The sequence below is a fragment of the Taeniopygia guttata genome, chromosome 2, assembly GCF_048771995.1.
Source record: "Taeniopygia guttata chromosome 2, bTaeGut7.mat, whole genome shotgun sequence".
Lineage (NCBI taxonomy): Eukaryota > Metazoa > Chordata > Aves > Passeriformes > Estrildidae > Taeniopygia > Taeniopygia guttata.
This window is the reverse complement of record NC_133026.1, coordinates 102,552,426-102,570,959: the sequence shown is the minus strand read 5'-3', so window position 1 is coordinate 102,570,959 and position 18,534 is coordinate 102,552,426. Positions and strand designations below refer to the sequence as shown.

Below are 18,534 nucleotides of genomic sequence, written 5' to 3'. Positions count from 1 at the left end.
ACAGCAAGAGGGAGAATAAGATCTTTCAGTTTCTGGCTTTTTAATGACACTATTGCAAACATCTTTGTCTCTTAGTGCTGCATTTAAACATTCCTTTCCTGAGACAGACACTTAAGGCACTATGAAAGACACTGAGCCTATCAGTGCAGTTGGATTTGGCAGTCTGCTAACAGCATGGACATTTGGATTCAGTCTGGTAATCTCAGCAGGAAGGTGTCACATATCCCCTTCATTAACCCAGTTCTTTTATCTTGCCTTCTACAGAAACCAGTTAACTGGTGATCTTTGGGAAAGAAAGGGATCATGCAGCACATGAGAGCACCCCATACTTCTAAACACACGTGGACAGGCTTGGTGCCTAAATTAGTTTAGGTTTTTGTGTGTGTGTGGTTATTTTGGAGTTGGGCTTATTTTGCTGTTTGGGGTTTTTTGTTGCTGCTGTTTATTTGTTTTACGTTTTTAATGTGAAAAGAAACTTGAAGTGAAAAGATTATTGAAGATGTCTGGAAAAACATCTATATAGATAATAATACTAATGCCTAAGACTGACAGAATTACACTTTTAATCAATAACCAATTCATTCAACACCTATCTCTCTTGAAAAACCTTTGCTTCTTTTCCCTAAACTAATTCCAGGAAACTTCTGATCTATTTGACAGATCAAAATTGCTTTGCCAGAACTGTCTACCTCAACCAAGTAAAAGAACAGGACCCACTTCAACCAGCCAGAATTTTTAAAAGGAAAGAGAAGAGGAGGAGCTAGACTGGCTTATTCCACTCTCCAAAGGTAAATGTAATCAGATGAGGGTCATAACCTTACAAAGCTAAAGGAAGAGATTTTCAGGTATCCCATTAATTGTGTGTCACTTACCCATGAAGAAAAATGCCTGTTAATCCTATTGTCTGGAAATTATTAACGGAAAGAAAAAAGCAGCTTCTGGAAATTTAATAAGTGCAACAATGAACTAAATGGAAAAGCACGCAATAGCTCTTCTGAAACCTATTACATGAATAGCTCAAGTAATTATAATGCAGTCATTTCAGACCCACAAGAAACTTAAGGGACCACACATTCTTCATGGCTCACACATCAGACAAGCAAGCATGAAATCAGTGTTCAGCAGGTGTCAAAAGAAATGAAATCTGAAAACATTTTCAGCTTCATAAAAACTGACACTATTTGCTATCTAATGCAAAGCAAGGTCGAAGATGTTTCCTACCTAGTTAATGAGACTGCCCTCCTGTTTAAGCACTGGGGGCAGAAACACTTGCCGTGAATTTAAAAATATACTGCATTAGAACTATTTTCCTTTAAACACGAGACACGAACCAGCCCAGATCTACAGCATCCCATCAAACACCCTTCCCCGCGTATCTGAATATATATTTGCACTGCACACGTGCCAGGCTGGCTATTTCCTGGCAGCAGAAGGTGGGTGCTCAGCCAGTTGCGTGCAGCGGGCGCGTGTCCGTGGGCTGCCTTACCTGCTCCTTTCTCACGGGCGTGCTGTGCGCTGCCACAGCCGAGAACTGCTCCAGCGCAGTCTGGTGTTCCTCACTCGGCTGCTGAGGCTGCTGCTCCTGCGGCTGGCTCTCTGCCGTCCCTTCCTGCGCAGGGCTCTCCTCCTGATCCTGCTCTTTATCCTTGGACTCGGAGTCTGATCCTGATTCGGTAGTCATGGTTGGTTATTCTGCAACACACGGTGAGCAGAGCTACTGAACACAATCTCATGGCTGTGAATTTGTAAGCTAGGCATATAAAAAGAAAGATCCGATAGTTTTAGTCTCAATATCCTCAAAACTTAAGTGCCTATCACGCTGGCCCAATCAGGATCCCTAGGAAAGCTTCCCTGGTGCAAAAGACCAGGTCTAAATGCATCCATAGTGTAGAGAAAAAAATATTGCCAAAAATCTTATTCTACACAGTAATACACAGACGCTATAGGACTTACGTGCAAGTTAAATACAGAATACACAGCTCATAATTCATAGAGGGCGCGTAACACATTGGGCCTTAAATCTAACAAAACCCAGTGGAGTTTGGGCTTCTAAACCATGTGGAAACTTGAAAACTTAAATCTTTTGTCCTTTACATTGAAATCAACAGGACTTGAGCTCCTCAACATCTCCCTTTTGGAAATGTACTCAAGTACTTTTGATGCTTCCAAGCAATATATTAATAGTTGAACTAGATGATCTTAGAGGTCTTTTCCAACCTAAACAATTTTATGATTCTATATATACTAGAAACATCTGAAATGTTTCTGTATGCCCTGTGCATATATACAGTGCAAACATACATTTGCCCTTAAACCTAGTTCTGTCCTTCCCACTTGAATTCATCTACATTTCTGTCATTTCTTTCTAAGTGCTACAGCATTTAAAAGAAAACATAAAGACTTCCATTAAGTCATTCTAAGTGTTAGATTTCAAATGAAAGGAATACAACTTCCATTGAATGTGAAAAGTCTATTTTTCTATTTAATTTTGTCCAGTACTAAATAAAAATGAAAATATTAGCAATACTCATTCAAAATTTTAGCTACTTTAATTAAATAGTTTTGGTGCAAATATGTGGTTGGCACCCAATTCTCAAACAAAACACACGCAAAACCAAGCTTTTAAAAAAATACTGTGATTTTTTATCAAAACAGGGATTTGAAAAAGCAGACTGTGTCAGTTCAGCAAAGGCAGTGTGCTTTGATGTTTGTTATTCATATGTTCTCAGACCTCACAAACTTATTCTTGAATAGCTTGCTACTAAGCAACTTGAAGGCAAACCAGTCTGCTGTAATCTATTTCTGTTAGTCATCAGGATGTGATTTCTTTAACCTGGTAACTATGGCTACTGTGGAATTATAGGTGATTCCACAAAACATGCATCTGCTAATTCACCCTAGCAAGTCCCTATGAACTCCTAGCATACACTACAATGTTACTAGTAGAAGCAAGTTTATTGTAGAACATAAGGAATGTACAAACCTTTCTCTTTTCTTCATTTAAATGCTTGATAAGCTAAATTGTTTGACAGAAAATGTTTTAAACGAGGCCAATTACTATTTTCAAACACACTTGTGTATTCTGCACTTTCAAGGCTAATCTCTCCAGTGAATACACGTCTCTGCAGTGCAAAGGAAGTCACAGCATTCAGCCTGTGCTCAGCTCCTGCTCCGTGTGTGAGGAGTGGGGGGTGCATGTTCCCACTCCCTGCCAGCCAAAACAGCATGAGGGAGAACCAGAGCTAGAAAGCATACATGGCAGATTTATGCTTCAGGCCACATTTTTAAGGTACTAACATGTGATACACGTGTTTAGAAACACATCGTAAATTTCTACACTCAGACTTGCACAACTGTATAAAAAAAATACTTTTTGAAATATGTTATTTAACAAATTGTTCTTAGCATCTACAAAAAGCAGTAATTAACTTGGGTCTTAAAATTTGACAGTGAGAAAGGTGTTCATTTAATCAAACTCCAGCTGTCCATATCTAAGATGGTCACTTTAAATGCAGAGCAGAAAAGCAGACGTTTCAGAGAGGGATTCATCTGACCTATTTTAAATTCCTGCTTTAAGCTGTGATAAATCACATACTAGAGCGACTCCAATTTGCTGCGAAGGAAGCCTAAACAAGTATCTCCAATGTAGATCACTCAAACCCATCTTCCATGTTCAATTATCCTAAGCCATTCTTTTTTGTATGCTTTAAACATTAAATTGAACAACAATGTTAATCTCTCAGAATTTTGCTTTATGCATCTGTCAAATCAACGTGGAATAAACTATTCTTCATCTGACACTTATTATATTTGCCTTGCTTTAAAAGCACCTAGGTCTCCACAAATGTCTCAAGTTTTCCCCTGCCCACCCCCCACCCTGTTTTGTCCAAGCGCTTGAGGACATGAAATGCAAATTAATCAAACAATTAATTCAGTAAACTCAAACTGTGTGTTCAGTTTACTTTTCCAGAAACTATGAATTAGGAAGTTACCAAAACCTAACTTACAGCTACAAAAATCATTGCTCAAACAATAACAAAACAGCACCTATGACCAATACAAAGAGTAATGCATGAAGTAAGATGCAATATTTTTTACGCCCTCTTGATATTATTTAGAACAGTGTAAATAAAAACTTGCTGTATGATATATACTTCTCTTTAGAAAGAGGTATTACTCTCTATAGGATCAGATTCCCAGCCAATACTAACCAAAGGTCTGTCTTCCTTCAGCTGACATTACCATGCCTCTGAAAGCTCATTTTTGCAGCCTGTGTAGTTTCTTTCCTAATAAACATTTGTATACTGTCTGCGAGCATGGAAACAGACATTTAAAATAGCCCCACAAAAAACAGCTTCATGTAGGATGAGATGCAAACAAGTTTTACTGTTCCTGCCAGTTATCATTTTGAATCTCAGGGAACAACAAACTAGGTTCTTATACTCTTCCGGGACATTTCTGCATGAAGTATTGCCTTACAATACTGAGTTATTCTCTAGAAGTTACTGCTTTTCTCTCCAGTTCTTGCTCCAGACTTCTTGCTTTATTAGAAAACTTCATGTGCTTTATCAAATCTTTCAGCGTAAGAGATTTCCTGGATACAATATTACTATCATTAGTCAGACAACAGATGGATTTAATAAACCTAGTGTTGCCCATTTCCAAATGTCTTTATTTCCCCATGCATGCAGCACATTTAATAACAAATACTGAGAACAAAATACTGTTCTTCCCACACTGTTCTCTTACAGGTGTAAATAGAAGCAAAGCAAATACATCACAAATCCCATCGCAAATCCCATTTCTTACAAACTCCTCAGATGAGAATACTGTTAAGATTTATTTACTTCCATCTAGAGCAGGTGGAAAATACCTAAATTACAAGGCAGGAAAGAACATTCCTCTCTCAGTGCAAGCCAGTAAGTTGTTTTGCCTTCCTCAGCAAACAGCTGCTTATCCGCATGAACTCTGACAGCATTTATTTGTTATAAATAGCACAACAACCCTCCTAGGAAGAGGTAATTTCATTTATTGAAAGAAATAACAGTAATCTTAAGAAATTTACCAACATAAATATTACTTTACCTTTGTTTATATGCAGCAAACCTGACAGAATAACTGGTAGTGACTAAACATTTATCAAGCACTCAGCTGGCTGAGAATTTCTTATTCTTCTTTGATTATTTACTATAACTGGCTATGTACTGAAGCTATGACTTCTAATGTGAATTTCAGCACAGGAAGAAAGAAAACACTCAAGTTGCTTAAACTTTTTCTGTTGCCAGCACAGCCTCTGTATCAAATTCCCCTTTCCAGCAAGCAGAAAACAAAGCAATGAAGAGAAACTGGGATCACTACCTTATACAAATGAGGTAATATTATGCAAGCCAGATGTGCTCTTGGATAGCTACACTCTGGCTTACAACCCAGTATTCAAAGATTCCAAAAGATTAGCTGAGTCCAAACTTAACACAGATGCTGCCTCAGATAGTCCGAGGCAAAAGTACATTTGGCTGCAGAATGAAAATCAGTATGAAAATTAAGTCTTTTGATTAAAGAGGGGGTGGAGGGGAGGGTGGAAACCCAAAACTAGCATTTTTTAATTTACAACTAAAATTTTACATACTAAAATGTATGTACTGTCAGCAGTGCAAAATAAAACTATCAGTAAAATATTAAAATGTCCATGTTTTAGTGCTGCTGACAACAGGTAAGGGAGTACAGATAACATACTAGCAAAGTATTAAAACACAACTTCAAAAAATCAACATGGCATTTTATCTATAATGTAACCAAATCACACTACACAAAGGCATTACATAAGGATTACAAAACCTGCAAACCACTAATGCAAAAAAAACCCTACATCCTAAATCCTGACACAACACCTAGACCTTCTTTCCTTCAGCTACCTACCTACTGCAGCCTGGGAGATTCCCATTTCCATTACCAGTTACTCACTATGGACTTAGAGAACATAATTTACTTTTTTCCATAAGGAGAACCAAAACCATGCTGTCCTCCGTGTCACCTGGTCCACTGCAGCAAGTGACAGCCCCAATCTACTGTTTAAATTCATAAATTCAAAAACTTGACACTCTACCTCTTGTTTTCAGAGCACAGAGCTTCTGTGCTGCATCCACAGAGCAACAAAATTCACAGCTAATTGACAGCAGAGCCCACAGTTTAATTAACACTGCAGTCATTAATAAACCTTTATTTATATATAAATACATGCTAGTGAAAATATCCGCTATATTAAGCAAACAGAAGTCACATTAGACAAGAAATTGCAAATTAATGCTAAATAAATGATGATGTAATGAGAAAACAAAATTGAACCAAGTATAATTAAATGAACTATACATAGCCACTAACTATTTCCTGTAATGCACGGATTAATGATTTACATTTAAATGCTTCTTTGATCTGATTAATTCTCTTTGTAGAAAGTTCTCCTTTAATTATAGTAATTCTTGAAGATTGTTATAAATCTTTGCAAGGGTTCAAATTTGGAAATTATGTAACAAAATAATGATTCTATACTTCAAAAATAATTTTCTGCATAATGAGAGACATATTTATCCAATAATGATGAGATGCTGATGAGAAGAGCATATGGAGAACAATATTGCTGCAATGAGCAGTGACAGAAATGCCAATATATGTTTCAAGAAAAGAATACACACCAGAACGCTGACTTCTAGGCTTGAAATATAAATTGTTTTCATCAAACTGCCTGAACTTCAACTCACTTCATTCCAGTTGGGTTCCTTTTTAGGAAAATGATAATTTTCTGTTGATCCTCTTTAATGTGGATGAGTTTCACCCTCACAAGCAGGAGGCACCCAAGCCACAAATGCCTGGCACAGGGTCCCCAAGAGTTAAAACCAGCTCTTTCTTGACCCATCACCAGTGCCCGCAGGAACATGAAGCCTTGCAGAGGCTTCCCTGGCCTTACAGTAACTTCAGTGGACATCAACAAGCCAAAGTAGAGATGTGTCCTGAATGGACATGGGCGGGAACAACCTCAAAATGGGCCACTGGATGCCCCCTCCCAACCATTCCTGTCACTTTTCTCATGCTGGCACCAGTGTGACTTTGGGGGCCTGGTGGTTCAGCTGGGAGGGCTGGAACTCTCCAGGATGGGGAGGGGGAAGCACCAGCCCTCCCTTTCGGCACTGATGGGTACCAATCTGTCTGAGATGGCTGTGGGGCTCCAGCCCAGCAAATGTGACCCTTATGCTTCAATGCACAAACACACCGGCTGTGAGGAGACTTCACTATTGCATCTTAAATTATACCAATACAAGCAAAAACCCATCAGAGTCAACACATTAAAAAAAAAATACATGAAAATAAAGTCAAAAAAGTAATATGAAAAGACGCAAGAGGAAAACCAATGGCAAAAGGTGATAAGCATCCAGATGAGCTGCTGTCGTGCCAGCAGAGAGTGCTCCCAGCTAAATGACTTAAGAGATGTGGTGGCAGAGGACATGGGCCCATGCACAGATGCAGGAGGGAGACTGCAGGGAGGGAAGGGAGGTGTTAATCAGCAATTATAAAAAAAGCGTTGGAGGTGTTTCAAGATATAGAATTACTTAAAATATTTGTTTGGCCTTCTAGGAAGGCATATGATACAGATTTCTTTAAAGTTTCTTGATGAAGATGAAAGGAAAACCAGAGGCAATGTCTAAGGAAGGAGCAATGGTATCTGGAGGAGATGGAGAAGGCACCTTAAAACCACCAGACACACCCTTCAAAGGGGACAAAAAGGGAACTGCAGACATGAGTTACCTGTCAGGACCCAAAACTCCCCCATCCCAGGTAAACAAACACCCCTTTGCAGCACCACCACAAAATGGAAATGGAGCCAAGTATTCTTGGAGAAACTTAGCCTAGCAAGCCTGGGGACAGAAACTGTCAGAAGCTTTGAAAGGACCTGGGAAGGGGAGAAATATATCAAAAAGGGATTGTACACCAAAGCAGAACCAGAGACACATGACTCAGGGATAAACATAAAAGGAGAAATGAAGACTAGGATGCCAAGTGACTTAGAATTAACCAAGAGATGTGACAAACAATAAGAAGGGAGTCTCTATAAATACATTAGAAGGAAAACCAGACCTGTTACAAAACATGAGAAAGGCTGAATTCTCCAGTGCCTCATTTCACAGCAGCTAGCTGGGACCAGATAATGGGGGCATATTTCACTTGACTCACAGGATGTGCAAGTTCAGGTTGGATGGAGTAAGGGAAGAACAGAGCAAACACATCAGTCAGCCAAGTGGTTTCAAGTCAGCAGGAGCACTGAAAATGTCCCTACAGTGCCTGGGGAAACACCATCAATCATATTTAAACCATTAACCAGTGCTATGCAGATGCCAGAGAGGCCAGGTAAGGTCTAAAAGAAATGAAAAGACCAAACACAGCACCCAGACTTACAAAGCAAAGTAGGAGCAGAAAAGCCAGAATCCTTCTAATAGCCAAGTTACTGGAGCACACTGCAGAAGGATTTCTAATGCTGTAAAAATAATGAGATTAGGAATAATGTAAAAATAATGAGATTAGGAACCAAACAAAACAAATGGCTAACATTAATGTATCAAAAAGTCATGTCAAACTAGAGTAATGCCTCTCTCACTCTCTCTGACAGGGCATCTGTCCCAGCTGATAAAAAGGAAGTAGAGTAGTACAGATGACAGAGCCTATATTTAGAAAGGCTTTTAAAACAGCTCCACATGACTTTTTCATGAGTGAACTACAGAAATAGCTTATGTTATCACAAAAAGAAAAAGGAAGGGTGGGGGGCGGAAAGGTGTACAAGTGATTAAAAGAACCCAAATCCTAGCCTACAAAGTTATCAGCACCATGATGACAACCTGCAAAAACTCATTCATTTCAGGAATCACAGCTATTTGGGGATCAGTGGAAGATGGGAGAGTGTCTGATCTGTGCTAAGTATCACACTGATGAGGTTGGGATTCACCACTGGCATCCTCTCCTGACTTAAAGAAGAGCAGAACAGTCTGAAAGAAAACCATATATATGCTGAATCTGACTACATTCCTGTAAGAGTAATGGCAGTGGCAGTGGGGACCTCAGAAGTGAAAAAGTGGTGAAGAAGATGTGGGTTAGGCAGCAGGAATGAAGCGGCATGAGGGTCTGATGAACTTCTGAGGGACATAATGCTGGAGGTGTTCTGCCTTCTGCAGCACCAGGTAGGTGTATACAGCATATTATATTAAAGATTTGGATTCATATTTTTTTGAAAAATATGCATTGAAGAGTGTCAAGAAGGGAGTAGGAAGAACAACAGCAGCTTCAGAAAATGCGACCAGGGGAAAAACATTTAAGGAGCTGGATTTGTTAACTCTGGGAAAGGGAATAGAAAGAGGGGCTGATAAGAGCCCTGCAATACATTCAAGCTTCTTGCAGACAGAAAGTAATCAAGCATTTGCTAACAGTGGAGCAAGAGCTTGACTGGCATCAAGTGGGATTTAGGGTAGACAGCATATCAACTATAATGACAGTCAAGAAGAGGTTATCTTTAGCTGTGTGGAGTCATCATGGGACACTTAGATACTGATAAAAAACCAGCAACAAAATTCTCTGTTTGCAACTTTGTAAAGCATAAGATACTAAGATTTCTTCTATTTTGCTACCCCTTCCACCTGGGTTGACAACCCTAAATTCATAAAATGCATATATTTGCTTTGGTTTCAGAGCACCTGGACGCACAGGGTGACATTTTTGTCTCCTGTTCGCCTTTAATTTCTATGAGTCAATGAAATTACCTGGGTCTGTTTTGCTCTCTGAATGGAGGGCAATAAAGCCCAGGATCACTGCTATTTCTGCTGCCCCACTTGCACACAAGGTTTATGAAGAGTCTGACTGACCAGGTTCCCTGCGAACACCAGATCACCTTCTGGAGGTCATAACACCTCGAGCACCCCAAGGCTACCCTAAATTCTGAAGAGGAGAAGAAAAATCAGGCCATCACAACACGTTTTGGATCACTTTTTCCTGTCCTGCTGATCAAGCAGTTTTCCCCAGGGGCAAACATGGATTTTCCAGTGGAAGAAGGGAACTGCATTTCACATTAATTTCTCTGCTGAGGTCTCCAGGCATGGTGTTCAGTTGCTCCTGCACCCTTCCTGGCATCCAGAGTGAGGGCTGGCTCTGCTCCCCTCATCCCCCAGGACTGATTGCCAGGATTGATCCAAAAGCAGCGTTGATTACAGCCACTGCTCACCACTCACACCAGTTCCTGCAGATGGCTCCTGTCTGGAAGAGCTCACGTACACAAGCTGGCAAGCACACACTTCTCTGAGAGTGCTGAGTGTAACTATAGAAATGCACTACTTAACCCAAACCTGACAGCTGCTTTATTCATTAAAAGAAACCTCAAAAGGTGAAGGCAGAACTTCCAAGAAACACAATGAACTGCTGCTTGTAACAGACTTCAGCAAACCATCTCCTCACAAAAAAGCTTTAATCTGCTCAAATACTGCATTTCAGGAAGGGAAAGGGAACCAGAAACAGCACACAAATAAATTAATAAGTTTGTATAGTGAGAAAAAACAGGGAATTACAGGAAGGAGGCAGATGTGAGGAGGAGGAGAAGGAAATGAGGAAACCCATAATGGAGAATGCAGCAACATCCCACAGATGTTGATCATGAGAGAATTGCATAGAAACACACCTAACTCCACCCCTCATTTCCACATTTCACTGAAAAAATCTTGGCCAAAAAAAAACACCAAACCCACAGCAAAACTCGTTGTAGTTTACAACCAATTGATAAATACTTCATTCAGAAACTAAAAAGGCAAGAAACAGCCCTCAATGGCACAGGATGATTTTCTGCAAACAAGTGACTTTGATGACTTGGGTTACATTTACATGAGGTTCTGACCTTTCTAAATTACTCTGGAGCCAAATGTTCACAAATGGGGCTCCCTGTGCACCATTCACTATTTAAAAGTTGTATTTAATGTCACAGAAGCTGAGTGTGCTTCAGGCATCACATCATTAAAGTTCATAGTCTCTTATATTGAGCAGAAAATAGAACCAATTCAAACTTAAAAAAAAAAAAAAAAAAAAAAGAGTTGCACGGGGTTGCTGACACATGGCAGGTGTGCTACATTATCACACTACCCTCAGGCCAAAATACTGTAACACCTGTGAACAATATTTTTTGTTTCATGCAGTACCTAAATAGACTGTGCTCCAGTGCTCCCAAGCCGGTGACCTGCCTAACCTCACAGAAACAAGAGAATCAGACAAGGTACAAATCAGAGCATCAAGCCAATCTCCTCCAAGGGCTTCTCACTCCCTCTGATTAGACATTTATCATTCCAGCTGAGGTGATGGAAGAATCTATGAAGTAAAAGAAAATTTGAATTGTAATTATAAAATATCACCTCAGCTTTACTAATTTATCTTATTAATTAGAATCCAGTAGTGAAACAACTTGGTTTTTTGCTTTATTTTACGAATAATGCTTGAAAAAGTCACAAAGGACTGCTCGCTGATAAATTAAACCCTCCCTAGCTGATTGCTTCCAAAAGCAATGTAGCAGTATAATATTTTTTGTTTGATTTTGGATTTTTTTTCAGTGACTGGATACTTTTCCCCCGTTTTTATGGTTTGGAGGGAATTCACTGTTACATTTTTGTAGCCTTTTTTCCAATCCAGTGTGGCTCAGGGATGGAAGAAAGGAAGATGGACATTTTGTAGCCAGTTGCCTGATGCCTCTTTCAGCTGGCCACAGCCATCTTCAGTGTCCACCACTGCTCCTTCCCAGCACGACACAAATCAGCACTGCGGCTGTGAGCTTTGCTCCCAGCTCTGGCACAGGCTCACAGGCACTGCTGCCTTGCAGCATGCTTAGCTCCAGCAGGTTTTCCATACAACTTTCCAGAACTGAGCATTTTAAAATCAGTTTTTCAAGGGGGTCATGAATCACTTCTTCTCAGAGGCAGATGTCTGACCTGGGTCATGCAAAGCAGAGAACGCTTGAGTAATGGTTTCCCCCACAATATCCCAGAGCAGCGCTTGCTCTCCACCTCTAGGAGCTCCAGGTGGATTCCTCAATGCTGGATTGAAATAATTGAGAAAACTTCAAAAATTCAGGCAGATACAAAAGGAAGGAAGAAGTCACAGGCAGTGAAAAAAATGCAGAAGAACCACCCTGAATTCGTGCTGGGTCCTAGTTAAAGGCAGGCAGCACTGTGTGACGAAAGCCATCATGCTAAGGCCTGGGGACAGAAGTGCTCCTACTTCATCTTCCTCTTTTCCTTTTGTTCCTTCCTATACTAACACTAATTTTAAACCCCGTGTTTTAACTTTTGAATGCACTAAATGGGTCTGATGCAGCAAGACTACTTGATGGTGAGGCATCAAAGCGGTTTTAGTCGTAATAGCTTTTGTTTTTCAGAAATGTATTATTCATTTCATATTTAGATTTTCATCTCCTGGGCATTCATGTCAGTTTTAAATATAAAACACATCCTGCAATATCAAGTAAAAGACTTTCCACTGTGGAGCACTGCATCAGGAAACCACTGGCTCCCCAAACTAATTAAAATCTTGTGCACCTAAACAACCAAACCCATGACATCAGACAGCTAGGTTTTCATACCTAACTCTTCCGGGATCTCCACATTCCCCAGAGCTTTAATTACCTGCTAGAGATTACAAAAATACTGTTCAATTGGCACCAGCAGCTAGCCCATAGCACTTGTGCTCCAGGTTACACTGTCACTGCAAAAACAATCTCCTAGAATCCTCTGAAAATGCAGTCCAATATTTCCCTCCCCGCTGCTCCCAAAACTCAAATGCACATACCAGCAGTCAGCTCTAATGCCTCATAGACACCAGCTGTAAAATCATGGGCTGGATGCAAACCAAGATCTGAGGATGCTTTGGGAGCAGGGACTTCTAGGAACAAATTGGTCAGTGGAAACACATAAACAGCAAGCATATTTATGGTGGGTCCAGGCATCTGTAGCATGATCTCACTTAAAATCATCCAGAAAGTGGGACTCTCTTCCAGAGCCAGTGACATTTTGATTAGATGTTTTAGAACCTTTTCAGTTCCGAAGCATGGGAGGCTTCTTTACACTTCCCAATGCACTAGTTCAGTCCTGAGGGTCCTTTGCATGATCAGCTCTGTAAGGAATTAACAGCAAGCTTTCAGTGTCTTCACATAACATCCCAGTAAAGCCAAAATCTTTCACCATCTGTGCAGCTACACCATACTACAAGGATTTGCAGACCAGCATCCAATACAGCCTGACAAAGAAAACAGCTTTCTTTAAAGAGGCTCTAACCCTTTTTACCTCTTAAACCCTGAAATGCTCCACATACAGCTCCATAGTAATTACACTATATACTCCTGACCCAGTGTTATACTGGATTATGCTGTCTCTGAAGATGGATGTCACCAGATCTGGCAATTCCTCTACAATGTGTATGACCTTCCTGGAGTTCAGACACATAGAAACGACAGCAGCTCAGAGAGGACAGAAGGGGTTGAGGCAATTGGGACAGACAGGTGTCCTAAAGTGTCTCCACAAGACAGCGGTCAGAAAAAAAAAAAAAAATGAGGGAGGAGGGGAAAACAAGAAAGCAGAAAGTTGCAGTAATGCAGCCTAATTAAAAAAAAAAAAAAAAAAAAAAAGCAGAAGAGGGAATGGACAAACTCTTGCAGCAGAAGGAAGAAGAAAAGCTCTTTGCAGCTTTTAAATCACTAGGGTTTCATAATTTGAGAGGAGAAGTGAAGGTAATTAAGCTAGATGCTGCAATTCCCAAACTCTGTAATAAATTACTTTAAAACCTAAATTCTTTCCTTCCCCACATACTTTTCTTTAAACATACCTTTGCTAGATGTTTGATAATGTGTTTTTAAGGCTACAAATTCTGTCCACTACAGAAGGCCACTAATTCTGTCACTACAATCTACCTTAATTTAAGGGAGAATGCTACAGTTCAGAAATAAAGGGAGAAACTTTGATATCAGACCCTATTTAATGTGCTGAGTTTCAAACTTGTTGCGTGTGCTAACGAGGTAAGTGCCCAAATCAGCGAACTAAGTCCATGAAAAAGTGATTTTTGCCATCTTTCCTCCTGATGTTATGCAGGATCCTATACAAGAGTCTCTGGCCAAGTGACAGTGGATTGCTGTGCATGTAATTAATGATTATTTTATGCCAATCCATTTTTTTCAGTACCCTCCAGGTCACAGCATGTAAAATTCATTTACATTCCACACTGTATGCTAATTTGGGTGGAAAAAATAACAAAAAAAAAAGTAACTGGGTAATTGTCTCACTTCTTACTGGAAAATTTGCTCAAAAAGGCATTTATAATTTCAAAGCTTAACATATCAAACAACTTTGATACCTTAGTGCACAATTCAACCTTCTCAGGAGCTAATAAACATGTGGGAAATACAGTTACTCCCTAGAACGTCATAAATGGTGACTCAACAACCACAAGCTTCTCCTAGAGCTATGTCTGATGCTAGATTAACAACAGAGTCACATTTCACCTCTCCTTCCACTCTTCTGCTCTCTCTGTAGTCTGTTTTCTGTGGGGAACAACTCTATGCCAATATTCACAGGGTCATTACATCTAAGCTAAAAAATGAATGAGGTAATCCACTACCTCCCTGGATGTCATGAATGCTCCAGGGAACTGGTACCCTGCAGCTGGTCTCCAACCCATTCTGCTCTCTGTCACCTTCACTATATGCATGTGTTTTACTACAGCTGGGTTTGCAAAGAAGCTAGAAACCAACCAACCCTTCCCCCAGCTCCATTAACGATCCCTACAGCAGAAGCCACCACATTTTTTTTGAGAGAGATACAGACATGCAAACATGCCAAATGTACCACCACAAAACAAGCACATCAGATACATACTGCCTAAACTCTACCTGACATATATTTATGTCACCTGTTACTAAAATCCCACAATGATGAAGTTTACATGTTCCCCATAGGCCATTTATTGCAACGGCTCCCAATTCTCGCTGTTTGGGAAAATTTTCCCAAATGTCTGACCTAGTTCCTCCCACTTGAAGTGTACTGAGTTCTCCTCACTCTGACAATAGTGGCTGTATAGCCTGGCTCTGCAGCTTGCAGACAGCTGCTGTTTGCCCCTCAGACCACTCTCGCCTCTGCCTCTTCTGGCAGTCCTATTTTTAGTCCCCTCTCAGGCTCTTCCTTCTCTCTTCTGTTTTCTTTACTATCAGTTCACCTCTTTCCAGAGCAACAGCATCCAAATCCTAATTTCAGCTGAAGATCAACTATCCTTACTGATGCTGAACCTTGCAAGGACACCTTTATGTCTAAAAACAATACTTCTCTTCGTACGTCCAGCTAGCAAAGAGTTAATATTTTCACTATATTATGACAATTATCAACTTAGTTTTAACCTTTGATCCATTCAGAATCCCACACTGTTTTCTCCACACTGCTGCCAAATGATCTCCATAGTGGATAAAAACTAACTTAGCTACATTTTATTCAACAAAAAGTGAGGGAAAAGCCCTACTTACTGGCTAGATATTATTTCATTTTTTTAAAAAATATTGTACTTACAAAGTCCCTTCTCTTTTGTTGGGTATCATTCAAAAAATTAAAGCATTTATTACCATACAAGATCTAGTTTCAGTGACAAGAGTGCACATGATTTATGTTAGAACAACTGCAGCTCCCTGCATCCAAAGTACATTCATGCCATGATACTCTAATATTTATTCAAATATTAGGGAGCACCAATTGGAAACATTTCCACTTTAACCTATAGCTTCAACTCACTCCTGACATACTCACTCCAGTTCCTTGACAGGTCTTGGGGGCATTAGAAACTTGGCCAGGCTGCCCCCCAGCATGTTTGCTGTAATGGTTTCACAGGAGCTGAGAACACCTTCCAAACAAGGCAGGAACTCAATATTTTTGTCCACTTTCAAAAGCCACAGGGCCATTAAGCTGACCTGAGTGGCATTGCTGGCAGTGTCGCAACTTATTAATAAATTGAGAGCAAGCTCACATCTGCTAGGAAAGGCAAAGTCTAGTCTACCTCATTTTATGGTCTCTAGCTGAGTCAAGCACATTAAAATATGTATTTCCTCTGTCTACCTGTCACTTCGTGTAACATGCTTAGGTGAACCCATGGCTGCAAGCCAGAGCCCAAACTGTTCCAAGGCAAGCAGTGCTTTTGGGGAAAAGTTATTTACAATAGAAGTGTCAGGTTCCTCTCAGTGTTTTGGCAAATGTTTGCCTCAACCCTTACTGAACCAAAAGTTAAATGGTGAGGAAAGACAGCAATTTCAGGTTAATTCTGGGCATCATAATACGCTCATGAAATGAACTACCTGCTCTGCTTTACCAATGAAAAAAATGGAATAATCATAAATACGTATTTTAAGAATAATTTCAATACTGGTTTCTCAAGAGGGAACAAAAAACCCCAGCCTACATTACACTACCAAGGAGACCTTCTCTTCCTACCTTTGGTACTGAGAGGAAACGTGTCTTGGGGACATGAAGCCAAGAAAGGGTTGACAGGCCAATATAGGATACTGCTTCATTCCAACCAAGTGGTAGACAATGGCTGGCATTCAGACAACTGAAAACTTGCAGAGAAGCTAGTTCAAGCTGGCTTAAGTGGATGCAAGTGTGGGCTTGGATATTTAAGAGTTCTTAAGAAGAAAAGCAGCTTGCAATATTTCAGGGTGGGGCTCTGAGACTTTCTTTTTTGTCTAATCCATTAGTAGTAAATAAGACCGGAACGTGGCAGGGTCACGTGTGCCCAGAACTGCATCTAAGCCTCAGAATTACAGATGCAATTAATGAGTTCTCCAAGGGGGACTTGGAAGGGCAGGGGGAGGCGGGGAGAAAAATCAACTGGACGGAAAAAAAAAAAACCACCACCAAAACTGAAACTACCCAGAAAATCACAGCAGCCTGCAGACTGAGCAAGTAAGAGATTTCTTCTCTTGCTCACATGCAAGCACACAATCAAGGGCACAATTTCCAAAATACACTCACATTTGAGGTTCTTCCCTGTTTTACCTCATTTATAATCTTTTACAGTCTTGTAAAAGTGTGTTGCCTTCAAAAATACAAGGATTCTTTTTATTCCTTATTATTTCATCTGGAGTTCAGCACTTGACCTGCACTGACATAACCTTAAGTAACACAGGTTCAAGTATGCAGCTTCACCATCCCTAAAGTGAGATGCATTTTATTTGGTTTTTTTTCCTTTTTCCTCTTCCTCTGCTCACACTTCAGATGACAGGAAATGCCTGCTGTGAATTCTAGTCCAGCATTTTAAATAGCGGATGAAGTGCTTTCTGTCCAATGCCAGAAAGCTTCCCTTAAACTGTAAGCTCTCCTAGAAAAAGAGGTATAAATACCTCAGTGAGTGGGAAACAGCTGGGCCAGAGAGGGAGCCCACAGCCCCTATGTGCCACTGCACCCACCCAGCACCCACTGAAGCCAGCAAGGACAGAAGATACCATCAGTGCCTATACTCAACCACCCAGCTCCAGCTGTAACCAAAACTGGCAAGCACCCAAAACTCCCGTTTGGTTTTTTTTTTATTAATATTATTTTGTCATTTTTCAAACACTTGACTGTACCACCCTATACACCACAGCCATACAATCATTATGGTTGGTCACATGCAAGTAAGTGCAGACAGGCTGAATTATTTTTGCAAAAACCTCAATATTGTAAGACCCAGAAGTCTCACAGGAGACAGTTTTGCAGCTTATTAAATGAGATATATTTTTGTGCACTGCAAGTTTTAATTGTCAAGGAAGATCATGCACAGCTATAAATCTATGAAATGTATTATAAATAAAGCACATGTTCAACTTAGATCAATTTTAATGGAGAAGATGATTCTTTGAGTTTATTCCTCTAATACTGTGGCCATAGCAGTCTCTACGGTAAAGCACTGAATAAGGCTGAATAAACAGCAATTTTAAAACCCACATACAAGAAGGATAAATCCAAACTTCTCTAAGAGTAGAAACTACAACAAGCCATGATTGCATATCCTTTTCAAACACTTCACAACAAAAATTTTGGTTTGGGTTTTGTGGGCTGGTTGGACTTTTTGGGTTACCTTTGGGAGTTTGTTTCTTGGGTTTGGAGGGTGGGGGTTTTGATAATTTTTTGGGAAGTTTTTGTTTTTCTCAAAAGATGGCTTATGTTATCATTCTCTGTCCTCTCAGAGGATGACATCTGGTTACTGCAGAAAGCAGTTTTTTGTTAGAAAGCAGACTTGTTAAGTCATGTATGCACCTAGCAAGCTTAAGTCTGGCACACATCCCTTCCAACTCCTCTTCATTCAAACAAAATTTATATAGTGAAAAACCTGTGCCATAGAAGAAAAAAAAAAAAGCAATTTAGTTATTCTCAGAACAGACTGAATGTACTTGAATGAAAAACCTAAACTGAGTACCTAGGAAAATAACAGAACAGGAAGACTACAGCCTTAACACTGTGTTGG

The 18,534-nt window shown here is 40.1% G+C and overlaps 1 protein-coding gene across 16 annotated transcripts in view; it reads right to left on the bottom strand.

The window, feature by feature from the left end:
- The window catches only part of EPB41L3 (erythrocyte membrane protein band 4.1 like 3), a 136,285-nt gene that overhangs the window by 64,179 nt on the left and 53,572 nt on the right, over window positions 1-18,534 (bottom strand). For all 16 annotated transcript variants that reach the window (XM_072924525.1, XM_072924526.1, XM_072924522.1 and 13 more), the window contains exon 2: window positions 1,487-1,692. In XM_072924525.1, the coding sequence (XP_072780626.1) occupies window positions 1,487-1,681 (195 nt within the window). In that variant the 5' untranslated portion in view covers window positions 1,682-1,692. The remainder of the gene's footprint in view (window positions 1-1,486; window positions 1,693-18,534) is intronic.